Source organism: Vombatus ursinus, unplaced genomic scaffold, assembly GCF_900497805.2.
Source record: "Vombatus ursinus unplaced genomic scaffold, bare-nosed wombat genome assembly UNPS02014768.1, whole genome shotgun sequence".
In the NCBI taxonomy this organism is placed as follows: Eukaryota; Metazoa; Chordata; class Mammalia; order Diprotodontia; family Vombatidae; genus Vombatus; species Vombatus ursinus.
In genome coordinates, this window is record NW_020954546.1 from 17371146 (window position 1) to 17392449 (window position 21304).

The 21304-nt window shown below is 43.8% G+C and overlaps 1 protein-coding gene across 1 annotated transcript in view; it reads left to right on the forward strand.

Annotated features, from left to right (window-relative positions):
• The window catches only part of AUTS2 (activator of transcription and developmental regulator AUTS2), a 1247769-nt gene that overhangs the window by 1202948 nt on the left and 23517 nt on the right, over positions 1-21304 (forward strand). The window contains exons 7-13 of the mRNA XM_027862320.1: positions 1713-2172; positions 4522-4775; positions 5573-5793; positions 8004-8048; positions 13760-13855; positions 17417-17488; positions 19089-19118. Coding sequence (XP_027718121.1) covers positions 1713-2172; positions 4522-4775; positions 5573-5793; positions 8004-8048; positions 13760-13855; positions 17417-17488; positions 19089-19118 — 1178 coding nt within the window. The remainder of the gene's footprint in view (positions 1-1712; positions 2173-4521; positions 4776-5572; positions 5794-8003; positions 8049-13759; positions 13856-17416; positions 17489-19088; positions 19119-21304) is intronic.

Sequence of the window (21304 nt, forward strand, 5' to 3'; positions counted from 1 at the left end):
CTCTTTATTCTTTCCTCTCTATCTCCCTATTTTTCCCTCTTTTTCTCCTCTCCTCCCTTTTCCCTTCACCCCTCTGATCTCCTCTCCTCTTCTCACTCTTTCCTCCACAAGCATACGAGCAGATCAAGAACTGGAAAGAACCTCGGAAGCAATCTACTCCAAACCCCTCACTTTACAGACAAGGAAAATGAAGGCCAGAGATGTATTTCCCCTCTCCCCACCTCCTATCCTCCCTTCCCCCCCCTCTGAGAGAGCCTCCTGTGGGGGTCTTGGCTGGTCAGAGAACTCCATAGTGTTCTGTAATGAGCAGAGAGACCTGTTAGTCTATCTAGGAAGACGGAGCAGACGAAAGGGGGACAGATGGTGAAGAAGTCAGGCTGATAGGGTGGAGGAAATTGGGTCCCACTGAGTATTGGCTCTAGCCTAGACCAGTACAGCTTTTTTACAGACCACTGAATGTTTGTGCTGGCCATAGATTTATTTGGATGGGTCTGCCAGTTTGGCTGTGGACACGCAGGTTTGTTGTTTTGTTTTGTTTTTTTCCTCTCAGTTTTTATGTTAAACTGCTAGACTGTTCATGAGAGTGCTTATGGGGCTATGGAGGGGAGGAGGCAGGAGGTCCATTTTCCAAGCTAAGTCTTCTGCCCTGAAGATGATGTCGTCCCTCACATTGTAAGGTAGAGAGGGTTCTTGCTCCTGCTCGAGCTTCCTCTCTCTTTCTCTCTCCTTCTCTCTCCACCCCCACCCCCACCCTTCTTGCCTTGCTCTGTCCCTATTATTCTGGTGATTGGACTTGAGTTTTCCCTCTCTCTGTCCAGAAATCTCCACCTTGACAAGTTGCAAAAGAATTCACTCTGCCAGGGATGCTGGGGAGTGAGAGACTTTGCAGAGGTCTTATAACATATCGCCCCCTCCCCTAATGCACGCCATTTTTTTTTTTAAGACCTTGCCAAATAGGACTTTGAGACAAAGCCCAAACTGGTGGGGGCTCTTTCACTCCCAGCCTGGCCATCACATTCCCAGTTGAAGTCAGCTCAATTTAAATTCCTGTTCAGAGCGTCATTCCAGCTTTAATCCCAAATTCGGCTGGGATCTATTTCTTTGGGCCGGGATGCCTGGCTTTCTTACTGGAGCAGCAATGGCTGGGTGAAATTTATTTCCCCAAATGTCAGTTCTGTCTCACCGGCAAAAAATGCACACGGCCAAGGAGAACATCTGTGTGTTGTTAAGTCACATTTGCTGCGTTTGGCATTGTTAGGGCTTCCCTTTTATGTATACAGGGCCTGTATATTTGTTTTGAAAGGGGGGGAAATCAAGTTGTTGGCTGTTGTTTTAATTTTGCACTATTGTGGACTTTGTCAAGATCAAGGGAAACACTCGTCTTTAGGTAGACCAGCCGCCCAGGTCACTTTCCAGATCTTTAGTGCTTTCTGGTCTGCCTCTCTCACCCTCGAAGCATTCCTGCTTCAGTGTTGGGGGCTGCTGGGCCATTTTTTCCCATCTTCAGTCCGTTGATGTTCAGACCAGCTATATCGAAGCTGGCATGACCCAGAACGAGACAAGCTGCAGTGAATGCTTGAATTGAGTGATTGGGGCTTGGAGTTTGTTTGGGAGGTGGTGGGAGGTGGGGGTGAGCTGGGTGGGATTCCGCCCCCCCCCATCCAAACGTATAAATCATTGCCCGTGGTTTTTCTTTTTCTTCCTCCGTGCAGATCCAGAGTTAGGCGTTGGCACGCTAACTGAAAATGACACCCAGGATGCAGGGCCCGTTGTCCCGAAGATTTCGGGATTAGAAAGGAGCCAGGAGAAAAGCCAGGACAGTTGCAAGGAGCCCGTCTTTGAGCCTGTGGTGCCTAAAGACCGCTGTCCTCAGGCAGCTCAGCCAGAACCGCAGCTACAGGCCCCCTCCCCAGGCCCGGGCCCAGTCCTGCTTCAGCGCGTGGAAGTCCTTCCTCAGCTGCCACCTCAGGCTCCTCAGCCGCCACAGGCCCCTCCGGAAGCCCCGCTACAGCCTCCCCCACAGCCTCCAGTGCAGCGGCCCCCCAGGCCACAGTCGCCCACCCAGACCGTTCACCAAAGTCTCCCCTCGGTACAGCTGCACCCCTCTTCTCAGAACCTCTCCCAGCCGCTCTCTGCTTATAATAGCAGCAGCCTAAGCCTCAACAGCTTGAGGTGAGCCGGACTGCTTGGCGTTCTGCCCCGCCGAGGTGGGCTTGGGAGGCAGCAAGGAGGGTTTGGGAGATCCCAAAGTGATGGGAGCCATTGCCCCTGGGAAAGGGCTTGGCCTTTCCATGACAAAGAGAGCTTCCCAGGGTCAGAAGTTAGAAAGAGGATGAGAACATGGGTCGCGGAAAGAGAGGGTGTTTCCTACCTAGGACCAAGAATCAGGGCAAGTCATCCTTTTGGAGGGAAGAAAGAGGCAAGAGAAAGGAGAGAAGAATGAAAGCAATACAGGGGTCTTTTACAGAATCAAGAAAGCCTAGGCCATCAGTCTGGGAAAGGAGAACACGGAGTCTATTAGATAACAGCACACATTTATTAAAGATAGACCGAGTCTGTTTAGAGCACCAAGTTGGACGTAGGAGAGGACCTTTGAAGAAAGAATTGGAAGCGAGAGAGGGTTTCTTCCCCTCAGGGGCATATGGGATTAGAGTTTAAGCTGAAAAAGACTTTAGAGAGCATTTGGTCTAACTCACTGATTTTACAGGTGAGGAAACTGAGATGCAAGAGATTTATGTGACATGTAAGATCCTAGCTCCTGAGCTGGAAGGAGCTTCCAAGTCTACCAAATCCAACCTTACCTTTCCCTCCTTCCTTCCTTCCTTCCTTCCTCCCTTCCTTCCTTCCTCCCTCCCTCCCTCCCTTCCTTTTTCCTCTCTCTCCTCTCTGTCGTTCCCTCCTTCCCTCTTCCCCTTCTCTCCCTTCCACCCTTCCTTCCTTTCTTGAAGAGGAAGCTGAGGCCCGAAGAGGTTAGGTGACTTACTCAAGGTCACACAGATAGTAAGCATCAGAGGTGAAATCTGGACCCAGGTCTTTTGATTCCAGAGTCAGTGTTCTCTCCACTACTCCATGATGCCTGGGTATCAAAAGCATTTGCTGATTTTACAGACACAGAAAGATGTGGCCTCTGAGTGTTGTCTTTAGAGGGTTGAGTTTTTGTTTCAGTTTCTGGGTTTTGTTTTGTTTTGTTTTTTTTTTTTTTTTAATGATGATTCCTTTTTCTCGGGTGGGTACTAACAAGAGGGAAGAGAAGTGTCATCGAAAGCCCCAGTTCTGTTCAGTCCTGCGTTTGTTGAATTATAAGAGAAAGGGTTGTGTGGGTATGTGTGGGATTTTTTTAAATAAAATCACAAAAGGAAGGGGAGTAGACAGTCAGCGGGAGTTGATTCTGAGGGTTTTCTTAGGAAGGAACCCAGCATACTCCTGATTATTCAAGAGCTCACAATTATCACACCCAGTATGAATGTGCGTGCGTGCGTGTGTGTGCTGGTGTGTGTGGCATTTGGTGTTTTCTCAAAATGTCTTCACCTCCATTTTGACACCTTACCCTCCTAGCAGGCCTCTTCAGGAGGGTAGGTCCCAAGAAATGGTGGAATTATTCTTGATTTGGAATCAGAGAACCTGTTTCAAATCCTGACACTCTGTGTAACCCTGAACAAGTCTTTTAAAACTTCCTTTAACCAAATTTCCTCACCGGCAAAAGGAAGAATTTAGAATTTAGAATTTCCTCGAAGGACTTCTAAAGCCCTGAGTCTGTGAATTCCTAGTCTCTGTGTTTTTCCCACCACCATTGAGTTTGTGGGTTATCAAGACAGTTTCTTGGATTCTCTTCCTTTTGAGCTGGTCACTGGATGAGGTGGAAATCTTTTCGATCTTTGTCCTTGTATAGCTCCAGTGTATGGATTTCACGGGGCAAAAAGTAAGTTTAGGGCTGGTTTCAGGACCTGGAGACCAAGGGGCAGTTGCAGCTGATGCCGGTGAACCATTCAGAATCAGCGGCGTGTTCTGAGAAGTGTCCGGGGGGCCGGGGGGCTGCATCCATCATTTCCAGTTATGATGTTGCCATTTAGAGGAGCCTAGATTTGGGTGAAAGCGCCTCTTGAGTACTGTGTAAGAGGGGGCATAGCATGGTGCAGAAAGAGTCAGCTTTGGTCGGTAGGACCTGGATTCAGGTCCTGCTTCCTACAGACACTGCATGTATGACCCTAGGCAAGTCACTTAACTTCTCAGCCCCCCAGCTAACACTTACAATAAAAGTTGCAAAGAAGGGTACTACCCTACCCCAATGAAATTATGAGAGGGAGAGAGACGTGGAGACAGAGAGAGAAACAGAGACCGGAGACAAACCGGGAAGAAGGGGGAGATGAGGAGGGGTTTCTCAGTGTGGGCAGGAACAAGAGGGACAAATTGTTAGCGGGGCGTTCTTTGGGGGATTGAAATGATGGTTTAAAAAAATAATGAATTGCCCATGCTTTTGCTATTTCTTTTTTTTAGCGTGTGTCTTCTTTTCTTCCCCAACAGCAGTAGCAGAAGTAGTACGCCTGCGAAGAGTCAGCCCCCCCAGAATCATCTGTCCCACCATCCCTCGGCCTCCCCCTTCCCCCTGTCTCTCCCCAGCCACAGCCCCCTCCACAGCTTCACACCCACCCTCCAGCCCCCTGCTCACTCTCATCACCCCAATATGTTTGCCCCGCCCACGGCTTTGCCTCCTCCTCCTCCGCTGACATCGGGGACTCTGCAGGTTCCTGGACACCCAGGAGGGAGCACTTACTCAGGTAGGAGCCAGACGTGGCCGGCGCCACCCTGAAACTGCATGGATGGTCAGAGAGACGGCTGCTTCAGCCCGAGTGCATCAGGATGGATTGGGAAGGCGGATGCATTTCAATCATGTTCTTTACCCAAATCTATCTGGGTTTGCTCGTCAGTCAACCAGCATCTAAGTAGGAGGAGGGAACACTCTTAAGTGCGAAGGATACACAGACGTACATGAAACAGTTTTTTCCCTCGTGGGTCTTGTAGTCTGCTGTCCATCAGCAAGTGACTCATCGCATCCAGTTTCGTGGCAGGATTTTTTTCCCCTTCCCATCTAATGTTTTTGGGGTGTCAGTCACCTTCCTCTTTGGTTAAGAACCAACTGCATTGTACCAGTGACACCAATTTAAAGTAAGGGAAGGAAAAAGACTAAAATAGCACCTACTGTGTGCCAGGCACTGTGCATAATATTAATTGTTATTGATTATTAAATTATTAATTATTAAATAATTGTTAAATATTAGCATTATAAATATTTACAAGTGTTATAAATGACAATTCTGTGAGGTAGGTGCTATTATTATCCCTATTTTATAACCAAGGAAACTGAGTCAGAGAGGTTAGATATTTCATCCCTAAAAAAGAGTCAACAGGATTGGCGCCATTGGCAACTCAACTGACCCCAATCAGCAAACACTTATTAAATTCTGACTATGATAGGCACTGGGCGTACAAACATGGTGTCTGCCTTTAGAAAGGTTACAGTCTCAAGGTCCATAAACAAGGCGTCCCTCAATCTCTTCCTTGTCCTCTTTTCCAGAGCAAGACCTCCTACGTCAGGAATTGAACACACGTTTTTTGGCCTCACAGAGTGCTGACCGCGGGGCATCCCTTGGCCCTCCACCCTACCTGAGGACTGAGTTTCACCAACACCAACACCAGCACCAACACACACACCAACACACGCACCAGCACACCTTCACGCCCTTCCCACACGCCATCCCACCCACGGCCATCATGCCGACGCCAGCACCGCCCATGGTGCGTACCCCAGGCAGAAATGTGAGGATAAGTAGAGCGCGACTCTATTCTCTATTCTACTCTCAACTTTGTCCTGGGGCCTGGGTGGGGGGGTTGGTTATGAATGGTTGGGCATGGGTAGGAGTGGTATTTCTGGGGGATTCGTTTGCCTCTGCTGGGAATCATTGATCCTCTTCTTTTTCCAGAGAGAACAGAATCCTTCCCTCTTAAGGAGAGGAGGAGGCTTGATTTATCTCAGCTTGGCTTCAAACTAGAAGCTTCATTCCAGACCTAAGTGTCTCAATTACTGGCTGCTCCAAACCCCTCTTCTCTGTCCTTACTCTCAGCTCCTTAAAAGCGAGCTCCTCTTTATCTGGGAATCTTAAGAGTAGTGTCCCCACCTATGAGGGGGCCTACCTTTTGGTTTATACTTACACTGCCCAAGAGTGGCTATGGTTGCATTTCTTCAAAGGAGGGATGAGGGAGAAGGAGTCCGTCAGTCCAGCTCCTGGTTCCCATCAGGGCCTACCTGTTTACCTCATTCCCCTTCTTACTCTCAGGACAGGTGTTAGAGTAAAGAAAATGGGTAAGAGTGTAGGAGGAGCTAATTCAGTATTCACCGCAGCCAGGGCAAGGCAAGGCAAGGCAAGGATGCTTCACAGTAAGGAAGAGAGCCTTCGGTTCTATGGCAGGAGCTTGCACAAAGCAAGTCATCTTTTCATCTTCCACAAGTGACCAACCCTGGCGTGGTCTTTGTTCATGTTGACAGCAGGGAATGGGATGAAAAGCCCAGAGCTACACACTGCAGATCTTTAAATCCAGCCAGTGAGAAGCCTACCTGTATCTGCTTATATTGGAATGAACATATTTGCTTTCCTTTTCTTTTTTTACCATGTAATTACGTTGAGGAATGTCACAGACAATCAGTGGGGCAGGGATATCCCTAAATTCAGCACAAAGGGGTTTCAGACAAATTTACCTTTTTGTGGTGTAGCCAAGCCTTTTTTTTTTCCTTTTCTTTGCAAAATTGAATTAGATTTTAGAAGGAAAGAAAGGAAAAGATCAAGTTTCACAGGTGTTTGTTAGGTTTTAGAAATGAGAAGAAGAAAATTTCCACCTTGCCACATTATGAGAAAACACTGTTGGTTTAATCAGGTTTATTTACTTTTAACAATCCTGTCCGTCCTTCTCTAGGTAAAATGAAATTCTCATCAGGTGTCCTTTCATGGGCTTCTTTGACTGGGAAGCCATTTTCAGCACTCTTCCACATCATTGGGAGATGACTTGGTGGCAGTTTCAAGATGATAATACCATTTAGAGGAAATGGTAGAATCCTTCTGGGTGGCTGCTCAGGAGAGAGCACAAGGCCTTTCCAGAGTTGCTGGGTTTTAGCATAACTTGGGCCGGGAGCAATGGCATCCCCAGCTCTTCCACGGAGGAGAATGCCGGAAGGGCCGGGGCACCAAGCAAAATTCCCTCTGATTTCTCCCCCCAGAAAAATCAAAGCAAAAAACCTCCATTGTCTGGTGCAGAGATCTGGTCTGTTCTTACCCTAAATAGATGGGTAGAGTGAGCAGGAAATCACTGGATTGGTTCAAACCTGCCTCTCCCTGCCCTTCCTCAGTTGTTAAATGGTTACATGACACTAACTCGAGTTAAGTCAACAAGCATTTATTAAGTGCGGGGGTATACTGGAGCCAGCTCATACCAGTGATCAAAGCCAGTTGTTAAATGTTTAGCATGAATACTTTCACCTTGGAAATCATCAAACTGCAAATTAGGGCTTGAATTATTGTTTTGTTGATTGGCTATCCTTAAGAAAGCAATGGAGGAAACGTTAATGCAAATTAAACTTTCAAAGATATCTTGGGCAGAGGCTTTTTTTTTTTTTGGAGAGCTGGTTGTTAAACATTTACCAGCACACCCTTTTACAAATACCTCCTGTATGCTGGTCACTATACAAATTTCTGGAGATAAAAAGAAAAAAAAAAAAGACAGTCTCTGCTGTCAAGGAGCTCCCAGTCTCATGGGGGTAGACAACTCGAGTTATCGGAAAGGTTTAATGTCAGGTGGCGTGACTGAATTGTTTGTTATTTAATGATTGATAAATGATTGATTTAATGATTGATAGAGAAGATAGGCATCTAGACCAGTGACCAGAGAGGTGAAGAACCTATGGATACCAATGTCGAAACACAGAATAACTAGTTTTTGCTTTGATCCCTTTACAGTTTGACAAATATCCTACAAAAGTTGACCCCTTCTACCGTCACAGTGTGAGTTTACCTTACTGTGTCCGTGTTGAATATCCATGCTTGTTTCCCTTGTTAGGACTGAAGCCATCCTGTCCCCATGTGGCCAGGAGTGCATGCTCTCTGACCAGTCCTTTGTAGGAATGCGTTCACGGCTGCTCCTGGTCTGGGGTTGCTTTCTGTTTTTTGTTTTTCCTGGTGCTTTATTTGGGGGGAAAGGATGCAGTATCATCTCTCAATCAAAAGATCATGGAGGAGGCTGCTGCTTTCGAGCAAGACCAAGCTGGCTCCAAAGGTCAGCCTGGAAGTGGCAAGCTTGTCCACCCTGTGAAAAGTGGGGCAAATCTTTGCTTTATCATGATTTCAGCAGGATCAGAAATCACCAAATTAGATTTATAGGAAATCAGGACTTGTATTTACCCCAGGCCCTTCAGGTGTTAGATATGAACTATTTCTGCCAAATACAAAGTCCTCCGGTGTATCCAAGGTTTAATAACTCCTTTCCAAAAGTCATTTCTCATCTCTTTTTGGCTGAATGCGGAAGGCTCTTGCATGCCGCCACCATAGGAAGTGGTTCCCTTTGTAATTGGATGTCAGAGCATTGTTTAGAGAAAGGAAATACAAAGAATGTTATTGTTGGCTGAAACAAAGGGGCCTTTATGAGTGAATGACACCGGAGAGAAAGTGGAATTTGTTCTGGGTTAAGGCATATGGTCTGAGACCAGAGTTGACAGCTGCCTGAGTTACACAATTGGTGACCTCCGAAGGCCAGGGCTGAGTTGGGGGTATGGAACGTGAGCAGCGGATCATGATGTTTTGATTAGGGGATGGATACTGCGTCATCTTATCTGAAAAGTATTTGAGTTGCTTGTCTCTTTAGCCTTTCTTTTGCTTTGAAATGGGACTTCCCTCATCCCCATCCCAACAGCTCCATCCTCTGTGTTTATGACTATTTTGATTTGCTGTTTTTAAATATTTTTATTTTTGCTCTTAGTATCTCTTATTATATTAATAGACACATCAGTTACTAGGGTAGTCAAGCATATTAATTAATTCAGGGATGCTTATGTAGGCTGACAGGAGATGAGATGTGGGAGGTGGATGAAATAAAAAAAATGGTAAACATGGACATTTGGAAATGACCTTGGGTCAGTCTCTCAAGAATTAGAACTAATAATAATATCTAGCATTTTTATAACACTAGGCTTTGCTAAGCACTTTACAAATATCTTTATCCTTATATAGCCTATATCAGATTATGCGCCGTCTTGGGGAAGGAGGGGGAGAAAAATTTAAAACTCAAAAGCTCATGGAAATGATTGTTGATAAATCAAAATAAATTAATTAAACACTAAAAAATAATCAAATATCTTTATCCTCACAACAACTCTGGGATATAGGTACTAGTATTATCCCCATTTTACAGATGAAGGAACTGAGGCAAACAGGTTAAGTGACTTGCCCAAGGAGAGGGGTCACATGGCTAGTTATGTTCTATTATTATCCCCATTTTACTGATGAGGAAATTGAGGCAAATGGGTTAAATGACTTGCCCAAGATGGGGGAGTCATGTGGCTAGTAAGTGTCTGAGGCTAGATTGGAACTCCAGTCTTCTTGACCCCAGGCCTAGCATTCTTTCCACCGGTCTACCAGCTGCCTTTAGAAAATCCCTTTTAAAATTTAGTGCTTAAGGCCCCCCAGATTGAGTTTGACCTTCAATGCTCTGTGATGGTAAGAGAAAAGTGTACCTTAATAAGACAGGACAGGAAAGTTAACCTTTCCTTTTGGGTCTTTGTGTGACCTGCCTTGTTAACTTTTTTTAGGCGCCTTCCCCGGTACCTGTGGACTGTAACCTTTTCTGTACATGTTGCCCTGGGCAAGTGAATTACGCTCTTTTCAGATGGATTTGTCCCTTGTAGCTCCAAATTTACTATCCTGTGATCCTATTCACTCCCTGTGTGTGATGTCTTATAAGTCCCTTTACCTGTCCGGGCCTCTGTTTCCTGGTCCTTAAAATAAATAAAGGTATTTGACCGCATAACTTTTAAGGCCCTCCCAGCTGCAAATCTGCCATCCCTGTGGCCTGGATAAGAAGAGAACCCACGGAGAAAAAAATGGTCATCAATAAACATTTATTAAGGGCCTGTTATTAGAGTGAGAATAATAATGTTCCAGGCCCTGTTCGAGGTGTAGAAGGGAAGAAACAATCCCTGTTCACAGGTAGGAGACAAAACATGTGCATATGTTCCTCTGTGTGTGTGTGTTTGTGTATAATATAAAGAAAATAAATGCAAATGAGGGAGTTAGGGAGGGATGCTACTGTAACGGCATTGAGGGTAGTATGATGGAGTGGATAGGACATTCTCTGTGTAATTAAGAAGACTTTGATTCAAATCCCACCTCCAGTATTTGCTAACTGTGACCTTGGGCAAGTCACAGCTTCTGGGCCTCACTTGTCAAATGAAGGGATTCAGTTTACTGGTCTCCTTCCACCTCTGTATTTACGATTTGACGTTGCTTCATGTCCCTTGGCCTCAGTTTCCTCATCTGTAAAATGAGGAGTTTGGATTCCATACCTCTAAGGCCCCTGCCAGCCCCAAGTCTATAACCACAATGATAGCTGGTGATAGGGGATTTAGAAGCGGGGAGGGAGCCCCTACACCCACCCCACCCCATCATTTCTTAAGGGTTTCTGGATTCCTGTCCTTGAAGCTGATGAAAGCAAAAATGATGCTCCTTGGTGATTTGCATGTCTGACATCTTTTAGGTGTCCATAGAGAAGAAACTTTATTGGTAGAAATTTGGCAGCAGGGGGTAAGGAGTGTAGAGGGGGGCCTGGAATAAGGCAGGATAATTAGCTGTATTCTGGGGGGAGCAGTAACAATAGTGTAGATGAAAAACTTGTTGAAAACATCTTTTTAAAAATAAATAAGGCCTCCTATAAATGCAGCCATTTAAAAAGAAATGCTCCTGTTTTAGGGTGACATGCATTTAATTGTCGGGCTTCTTACAATGTACAGTGGGAAAGTTATTTCATATTATAAACTCTATGTGGGCTAACTCGACACAGTGCTTCAATTTCCTTCCTGCTTTGGGGGATTAGGGCATTGCAGGGGAATTAGATGCAATGCACTCGAGCTTCTAAAACACCATTTTCGACTTAAAAGTTGTTTTAAATGAGGGCACTTGGTTCCCAATCACTGTTTAAGTGGATTTAGTTCCATATCAATTAGGATGCAAAGTTTGCTGCTTCATTGAAGAGAGCAAGACAGAATGAAATAAGAAAAAGGGAAGGAGAAGGAACAGAACTGGGCCCTAGAAGTAGGGGGAAAATAATGGAAAGCTGACGTGTTTCAATAATTGCCTGGAAGCAGCCAACATATGGAAATGAATTATTAATATAAGGCCTCCATTATCATGCATTTTTTACAGGTTATATAACGCAAGGCAGGAGGGAGGAGAGAGTTGAGTCTAATAGGGCCTTTGACCAAGTAGTTGCAACTGAAGCATTAAGTTCTCCCAAAATGTTTGACTCGAAGCCCTGTTTCTATTTTACTCCCTTTCCTTCTGAAGTAAATAGCCATCGCCATCCCTCACATTGGTATTAGACTGACTAGTTTATAGAACTCTTTCATCAATTTTACACCAAATTTGTTAAGTAGGTAGGTTAGTTATCCTTGTTTTGTAATTGAGCAAACTGAGTCTGAGTGAGCCAACAGGCTTTTAAAAAACGCTTTCTGTGGAGGCGAAAAGGCAAAAAGATGGTACCTGCCCTCAGGGAGCTTCCAGTCAAGGGGGGGAAAGCAATGTATAGATAACTAGGTACATAGAAGATATATACAGAGTAGGTGAAATTCATCTGAAATTTGCAGCTGGAGGAACCAGGGAAGACTTAATACAGAAGATAGGTTTTGAAGGAAGCCAAGGAAACTGAGTTTCTTTCACATGTTTTTGCTCTGGAAATTAAGAAAAAACAATCATTTTTAAATTTAATTAATTTTAAATTAAAATTTTTAAAAAATAAATTTAATTAAAAATTAAAAATCATTTTTAATGGTACCTGTTGAACTTAGTGAGCTGTGATGAAGCAGAGGTGTGGGGGCCAGGGGAGGGGCTAGGAAGATGGAGTGTCTTATTGCGAAAGTTGCAAGCAGGCCAATGTAATTGGATCCCACAGCGTTTGAAGGGGAAAAGATCTAAGAAAATGACAAAGGTAGGAAGTAGCCAGGTTATGGAGAGCTTCGTAGATGCCAAACAGAGGAAGTTAAGTGACTTGGCCAAAATCTCCCAACTCATCAGTGGCAGCTGGCATTAGTTCCCAGGTGTCCTGGCTCTCCATTGTGTCCTTACTCTGGGCCTCTTGGGTATTGCATTTGCCCTATTGGGTGCCATCTGAGTTGGCCATTCATTAAAGAAATTTGCCTCAGGACCTCATAAATGGTCTTTTTTCCTCTTATCCTTGGATAGTTAGACCAATAACATTTCTTTTGTACCCTTGGATGATTAGTAGAACTGATCCAGTGTGGTTTGGAAGCATCTTGGTACAGTGGAAATCAATCATCCAAGCAACAAGCATTTAGTAAGTGCCTACTGTGTACCAGGCACTTTTTTAAAGCTCTAAGGATACAAAGAGAGAAGGAAAGCAAACCTGCCCTCACAGAGCTTACATCCTAAGAGGAAATACCACACACACACACACACACACAATCAAACAGTTAAAAAGAGACTAGTTCTAGTTAGGGAGGGTACTAGAGGCTAGGGGGATCATGGAAAGGCTTCATGGAGAGAAGGTGGTGCTTGGAGACCCCAGACCTGGGTTCCAGTCTTGGCTTTGTGGGCAAATCACTTACCATTTCTTCTTCCATAAAAGGAAGGGCTTTGACTAGATGGCCTTTCAGTGCACCTCCAGTCTGTAAATCCAACAAAGACAAGCTTTGCATGCAGACTCAGACGGGTAGTTGATGTCTGAAATGCTTTTAAAACAAAAGCAATGTTTAAAAATCAGGTTTATTTCAGGCCCATAATTTGTAGAGGCTTACCTCCCTTCTCCTACTGGCTTCCGTCTTGTTGGAGAATGGGTGGACTTCATTAAAAAACAAAAAAGCAAAAAACTATAGTAAATGTGTTTCTTCCAGAAATATTTATCATCATCTTGGGAAATTAAATTGTCCTCAGTGTCAGACAGTCCACCAGAATAAGCTAATGAAGCAAGAATTGTGAATATTTTCTCATTTCCTAGAGAAACTATTAAAAATCTAAACTACTAATTGAGTTTTAATGGTATAAAATCTTGGAACTCATAAAGACTTGCTTCTTTCTTGCTTTTTTTTTTAATTAACTTGTAATTTTCTGGGCATCTTATTTGGCTCAGAACCCCCTCCCACCCCCCCCTTTTGATATGCATTAACATCTCTAACCATTTAGGACTTCTATCCAATTTAACAATTAATAATTAGAAAAGCTCCCTTCATAATGATGGTCTCATCCGGGACGTCATTTGTTGGCTGATTAATTCTGAACTACTTTTAACTTGTTAAAGTTGAACATTCACGGCACATCTGTGTGCTCATTTCATGGGCTCCTTTGACTAATGGCACTGAACGGAGTTGACTAAGTTTGCTTTGCTAATGTCTAAGTCATTATCTGTGTGGGAAGAGGGTTCGAGGATATCCGTCGGCTTTGGCAAACTTGTTCAAATCTTTTCTCTTTTTTCTCCCCTTGTCTTTGGCCTGTAGTTGTTTCATTCATATCCTCCTGCTGTCTCGGGCATCCCCCCTATGATCCCACCTACTGGTCCCTTTGGGTCCCTGCAAGGAGCATTTCAGCCTAAGGTAAGAAACCAATTTATGAGAGTACACACAACGGGTCAGTATTAAAGGTCTGGAAACAGGCTGGTATTTGACCCTTCTGAAAGCTAGGGCTCTTGGGGCTCAGATACAAAGATGTTCTTCACATCTAGCCAGCAAAAACCTTAACCTGTAACATTTCATGACCACCCGATTTCTTTTGGGGCAGGATGCAATAGTCTCTGAAATGTACCTTCCATAAATATCATGGCGGCTTAGCTTCTTACGAGAAACTCCTTATAAAAGTCCATCTGAAAGATATCTGTCAATCCAAAAAAATCAGCAAGCATTTATTAAGTTTCTACTATGTGCCAGGTACTTGGAATTTAAAAAAAAAAAAGGCAGATCCTGCCCTCAAGGACCTTAAATTCTATTAATCAATTAATTAATGAACAAATATCCCTGCTATGAAATAATCCTTGCCCTTATGAAGAGCTTATTAAGCGTGCTAATCTCTGCCTGCCCTTGAGAAGTTTACATTCTAATAGAGGGGACATAGAAGATAGCTGTAAGGTAATTTGGAGAGAGGAGGAAGGGAACTAGGGGACTGCACAAGGGTCATGGAGAAGATCATCCTTGACAATGACTATTGGTGGAATTTTCTTTTACTGGATAGCCCTTGTCCTGCTAAATAAAAGAAGATGCCCCAGCCCAGACCTGTTCTGCCATGTGCTCCATCAGCCCCATTTGTTTCTGCTGCGTTTCCAAGCAGGGAAATGCGCCGGCCGCGTTCTGACGTGGTTGGTCACCACCTTGGCAGATGAGCTGGTCTTTGCTGCCCTGTCCATGAGAATCTCCCTTCAAGAGCTGACACTAGGTGGAAGCACGAGTGTGGAGGGCCAATGCAACTTTTCCTCGAACGTAATTCCTTCCCTTCTATGACGGAGTAGAAAATGAAGTCACCTTCTCACCCTAGTAGCCAGCCATTGTAAATTGGAAGTTGACCCTGCCGTTAGCTCGTTATCAGATTATAAAACAGTGAATTTTGTTGGGGTTTTTCTTGTCTTTGTACTTTCTTCTTCCTCCCCTTATTCCATGATGGATGAGGAATCTCATGGATCCTGGGATCATAAAATCAGAACTTGGAAGGGACCTGAAAGGTCATCAAGTCCAACCCCCTTTTACAGATAGGAAAACTGAGGCAAACAAAGATTAAATGGCTTGCCCAGGACTGTACAGAAAGGGTCTGAGGCAGGATTCATACCAAGGTCCAGGTCCAAGGGCCAGTCTCTTCCAGGCTGCCCGTCAGTTTGGTAACAGATTCTCTAGGAGACTATCACCATATTCCATAACTTTTTTGCAGAATTGTATCCCATGTCAGCCATTTACTACCTGGGTGACCTTGGGCAAGTCACCTTCTCAGTTCCTCTGTGTCCTCATTAGTAAATCTGGTCTAGTGACCACCAACATCCCTTTCAGCTCTAGATCCAGAACCTGTGAGATTTCCAAAAAAGATGATTGTCCTAAAATTTTGAAACATGCACAGAAATGAAAGGCACAGATATTGAGACTCGCTCTATTTCCAAAGTATCATTTTTCCCAGAAGAATGCTTTTCCAAGATCAGAGTTTCGCCGGCCGGGTTGATTAGGTCATTGTGGTTCACCTAACTGACCACGTCACATATCTCATCTCCAAAGCCCTGTCTTCGACACCCCCGCTGGCTTCCCCAACTCCTCGACACCCCTCTTGGGAGCAACATAGCCCTCACATGGATGTCCCTAAAACAGAGTACTAGGTCATTTAATAAATTAGTCCTTTTTTCTCCTCTTTTCCCTCACTTACAATTATCCAATCGCACTGAAAACTACATCTGTGCAAAGAAGTGTCTCTCCTGGTGTTGAAATAGGTCCTTCTAGGCCTTCTTACTGATTGAATATGTAGATTGCCGTTCATTAGTGGAGTTCTTCATATGTATGCTAATCAGGCTGTTAACAACTCTGTAGCTTAATTGTTAGTTGGGCTGCAGCTGATTTCTTTATTTTTTTTTTTAATCCCCTCCTCCCTCTCCAGCACTCCCCCTCTCTCTCCCTCCCTTGTAGGAAGGTTCAGTGCCCAGACTTAGGGGCTCCTTTTTCCAGACCAGTTCATTTCTTTGTATGGAGACAAAGACGCAGAGCATTCTGTTTGAAAGACACACCTAGCATTAGATCCAGACATCCTAATTCTTAAGAACGTTAGACTTGGAGTCAGAAAGACCTGAATCTGAATCTGGCCATAGATATGAGCTGAGAGACCCTGGGCAAGTCATTAATCTCTTTCAGCCTCAGTTTGATGATAGTAATTGGGGATGAAGGGATGAGGACATGATAATAATTGCACCTACCCTACAGTTTGTCATAAGTATCAAGTAAGAGAACTTCTGTAAAACACTTTACCAAACTTAAAGTATTTTATAAATGCTAACTATTATTATTATATATCCTGATCATTTTATTCATAGGCATAATATTACTTATTCCTTCAGTTCTTCCCTCCTCCCACTGCCCTTCCTATCCATTGCACTGTTACAAAGGAAATCCTGCTATGTATTGGAGTAGGGTGGGGTGGATAGTGTGTGTTCTTTAGAAGGGTGATACAGAGATGACAAGGATTATTAAGAGTTACTTATGAGCAATGGCAGGAATGGAAGTGATTTACTCAGGAAGTCGAATTACTTTTAAATCATTTATATACTATTTAATGATCGAGCTGGGAGGTCCCCAAACCCAGTTCTCTTGTCTCATTTCCACCATTGCTAATGAGTGATTCCCGTGTGTGTGAATCCTGGCTGTTGTATGCCAGTTAAAATTCAGAACGTTAGCTCTCTAAATGTCTCTAAAACACTCTGAGGTTCTCTGATGGGAGACACCTGATATCGTAAATTGTTCTAATGCTCATTTAAGCATTTCTTGGACTTGTTTTGGTGATAAAGCAAAAAAAAAAAAAATGAAAGAAAGAAAGAAAGAAGCCAATACGTTAAGGAAAAGAATACTGTCTAGCAATTAGCTAAGAAAAAACAATTTCTACTTTAGCTTATGAAAATTGTCAGCTCATCACTTTGGTGTCAAATGACTGAAGAATCCTAGATTCAAATCCTGCTAAAGACACTTAATACACTTAATACTTACGTGACCGAGGGCGTGTATTTCACCTCTTTCAATTTCATCATCTGTAAAATGAGGAGAATGAACCTAAGGTCCCTCTTGCCTCTCTAACTCTGTGATCCTAGGGTTCTGTGATTCACATTTCATTAAATTGGGTCAGATCATTCTGCTAACAAATTTGGTTTCATGCTAGCCTCCAAGAAGGCAGTCTCTGGTGAATTTCCTTGAAATAAAGCAAACATGGAAGGCTTCTCAAAGATTAATTAATAAGAAACTAACTTAATAGGTAATTATGTAATCACACCTTAAAATGAATTAAAAAAGTATACTGACAACTAAGACAAACTAAGATAAAGGAAATCATCTATTTTATTCTGCGTAGAAAGCCATCGGTTCCAAAGTACAGAGAATGTGGTACCTCCTATTATCTTGTCTAATTCATTGCTTTTGTGGTATTTGTAGACGTCCAACCCTATCGATGTTGCTGCTCGACCCGGGACGGTCCCTCACACTCTCCTACAAAAAGACCCAAGGGTAGGTTTGGAGACACCTGCATGTGCTCAAAGAAAAATGTTCTTTTTATCATCCATTTCAGTCCCTGAAAGAAAATGTCTATTACAGTAATAGCCACCTGGGTCACTTTTACTGCAGGTAGGAAGTACAATGAGAAATTGTTTCTCCTGGGAGAAAAGGAGCTTACTTTGAAAGGTCTGAACCTAGGAAATAGGACTTCTCGTCTGGTTATATTTCATCATCCTCAGCAACTCCTTGGGTGACTTTGCTCTAATCTCTTGCCTATTTTTTGTCATCCTTTCAAAAGAAATCGTCATAAGATGCCTTAAACAGAGAATCAGTATCAACTGTTAGAAAGAATGGTGGGTGTGGATGCAAATTTGGAGGTCCTGGGTTCAAGTTTCACTCCTGCTAATTACTATCTGGGTGACCAGGAACAAGTCCCTTCACATCTGGACCCCATTTTCTTCATATGGGGTTGCTCTTTCAGCTCTAAAGCTATAACCCTAAATATGATAGTTTTTTTTGTTTTGTTTTTTATTTGTTTGTTTGTTTTTAATAACCACTGGCCTCACTGAAAGTCGGGATATATCCAGCTTTCCTCAGAAATCTAAAGGCCTTTCTATGAAGCTGATAGAAAATCTAATCTAATAATCTAATTCTAAGATAGATAATAATCTACTCTAATAATCTAATTCTAAGATAGAAAAAAGGACTCTTCTCCTCACTCCTTTCCCAGGGGAAAATATGTAATAGTATGATGGGTGTGTCTGTAAGTCATTGGGTACTTGGAGGGCTTTTGTGTTGATGCGGTTATTGTATGTCCACAAATGATCACTTTTTTACAATGCTGTACTTTTTCTTCCCAATGACATTTTTCTATTTAACAGACAAAAGGAAGTTAGTGACTGAGGACCAGAGGTTGGGGTCAGAAATGACTCAAATTTATAAGTATCTCTATTATCTATTGCATTTTAGTTTGTCTCTTCGGATTTTCCAGTGTTGTCCAGCCAGGTTGAATTTAGCCAGGCCTTCCAATGAGGAGCTTAGGCTCAGTAGCCTCAGAGTTCCTTTGAAGTTCTGAATGTAGGCTCCTTAGCAATGGTCTTTAAGGGTTCTCTTGGCAGCAGCCCGATCCCACAGCCTGCCTCTCTTGTCTGCTCCCCCCCCCATTGTAAGTGCTAGGTAGACCGAGGTACCCGATTCCCACGCTGAGACCTTGTGTCTCCTTTGAGCCCAGGAAGCCTTTGGTGGGGTTTGGAAAGGGGTTTTATATCCTGTGGAAGGGAATTTCAGCCCTTTGCCCTAAATGAGGCAAATTTTCCTGTTGATTTTGAAGCGAGTAATCTCCAGTTGTAGTTTGATGAGACTTGCTTCGTAGCTGGCTTGTGTTTGTGTACCAGGGCTCCCGGCTCATGAGGTGGGGTGGGGGGAAGGGAGGCCGGGCACTTAGTTCTCCTGATACTGTGAAAATGGGCTAATTATTCTCCAAAAGGGCTTCATTTAAAAGTAAAATTCTAACATTTTAATTTCCTCTCCTAATGAAGCAATACAAATTTGTTAATTAGAGCAATTGTTTGAGTGACAGGCATGTAACCAAATTGTCATTTTCTCTTCACAGTTGACAGATCCGTTCAGGCCAATGCTAAGGGTAAGGCATCTTCTAGACATGTTTTTTCTCTGCTGCCACTCTGATCCCAGCGGGTTGAGAAGCACAAATCCATTATAAAGAAAGTGGTCTGTCAATGCAGGTGGCTGAGAGGGATAGATTCCTCTGTTTGTATGATTTTTAAAATAGCCTAGAGTCTTCACTGCTCTTGTTGTCAGTGCTGTTTCTTTAAAAACATAAGTTAGTATTAGTGCCAGGCAGAGTCTTACGGAGTGAGTGGACTTATGCCCACCTACTACCTACCTACTTCTCTGTGGGGGTGCCAGTGGTGAGCCCCGAAGGACAAGAATTCCTTCCTCCAAAGGGTCCCGAAGTCTCTTTTGCCATCTATAAAACAAAGAGGGTTGGAGTGGTACAGAGCCCCAAAGGCCCCTTCTATCACCTATGAAAACAAGATCGTGGTACTAGGGCCATCGTTCACTTAGGGACCCGTTGTAACATTCTCTGGCTTTTAGCCTAACCTTCCTTGGGGTAGGGGACCACTGTCCTCAGTCTCCTCTTGATTTTCCTAGGACTGATCCCATTCAAAGATTTCCATTTTTCTTTTATGTTCCTGATTTCCTTCTGCAATGTTGTTCATGCTCTTGTTAGCCCCTTGAGCAGGAGTCTAGGAAAAGAACAGAAGGGGAAAGAATTCATGGAGTTTATTTCGCTGCTTGCTCGCAGCCCAGGTGAAAAGGTTGGGTTAGTGATTCCGTTGATAAAGCTCCCTCTACCTTCTCCACTACTTAGATTCGTAGAGTTCCTTTAGAGGTGATGAGACTTACCCAGGATCACACAGCCAGAATGTGCTAGAGAAAGTAGGATTTGAAGCCAGATCTTCTTGGCTCTAAAGCCACCCCTCTCTCCATTGCACCATGCTGCCTGTGACAGGGGAAAACAGCTTTAAAACAAAACAAAACTGTTGGCTGAAGATTTCATTTAACTTTGATAGAGGAAAATGGAAATTGATCTGTGTGCAGTGACTCCAATTAGTCAACAGAGACTTTCTCAGCCCTTCATTTGAACCAGGCAAAGTCATCCCTGCCTAATTCTGCTTTGCTGTCACCGCTGGCGACCAGAATTCATTGAACTGTTGCTTTGGACCTGTGTCTCTTCTCCGTCTTGGGCACCATTTTCTCCCTCTGTACAATGAAGGGCCAGGACTAGATGGTCACTGAGGTGCCTTCAGCTCCACACCTATGATGCCATATTCCTAGGATGCTAAGTTCTGTAGAAACATTGAGGGGCACTGATTTAATATGGGCATATTAAATATGTATATATTGTCAGACTTTATTATCCGAAGGAACTCCTCAAACTTTTTCAGCTAGAAGGCGCCTTAGGGGTGATCATACAGTCTAGTCCCCTCAGTTGATAAAGAGGAAAAAAAAATAGGATCCAGGTTCTTGACTTATTCAAGCTTCCATAGCCCCTGGCCAGCAGAACCCTTGGATGTGCAGACTCTCAAATGAGGTGTGCTTCCTTCTCTTTGCAGCCCATTCTCGTTGCACGTGATTTGGTAGACAGATTGATTGGGGTGATGGAGGAGGAGAGGAGAACATTCAGCCTTTCCCAGGGGTCAGGATGTCAATGTTGATTTATTCTCTTTGTGGAGACATACTGGGGACTTCAATTAAGGATAAGAAACTAAAAACATGAGGAGGGCCTGGGTTTCAGGACCCAATTCTAAAAGTACTGCCCCACCATCGGAACAGAAGCTTTGGTCCTTAGAAAAGACGGAACCAGACTCCCAGACGTTGGCAGCCAGTTAACTTTTCACTAAGCATTTCACATGGCCTGTGCTGTATATGGGATGTGTTAAAGGGGATACACAAGTAGAGTGTGTCCCTGGCCTCAAGTGCCCCGTAATCTAGCTGGGCAAGTGGAGCATTCACATGTGAAATGATGAGTACAACCTATTAGCACATAAGCTAGATTCTGAGGGACAGGAGGGAGAGATAGATGTTAGTACTCAAAGGCGTGCTTTCCAGGCAATGAGAGTGGGGTGATCAGAGGAAAGAAAGTGAGTCTTCACGGCTCAGATAAAATGTACATGAAAGAAATGGTAGTCAGTCAGTCAACAAGCATTTATCAAGCTCCTACTGTGTGCCGGGCACTGTGCTAAGCTCTGGACATACAAAGAAAGACAATAAGTATGGTCTTTCTCATGGAGCTCACAATCCAGA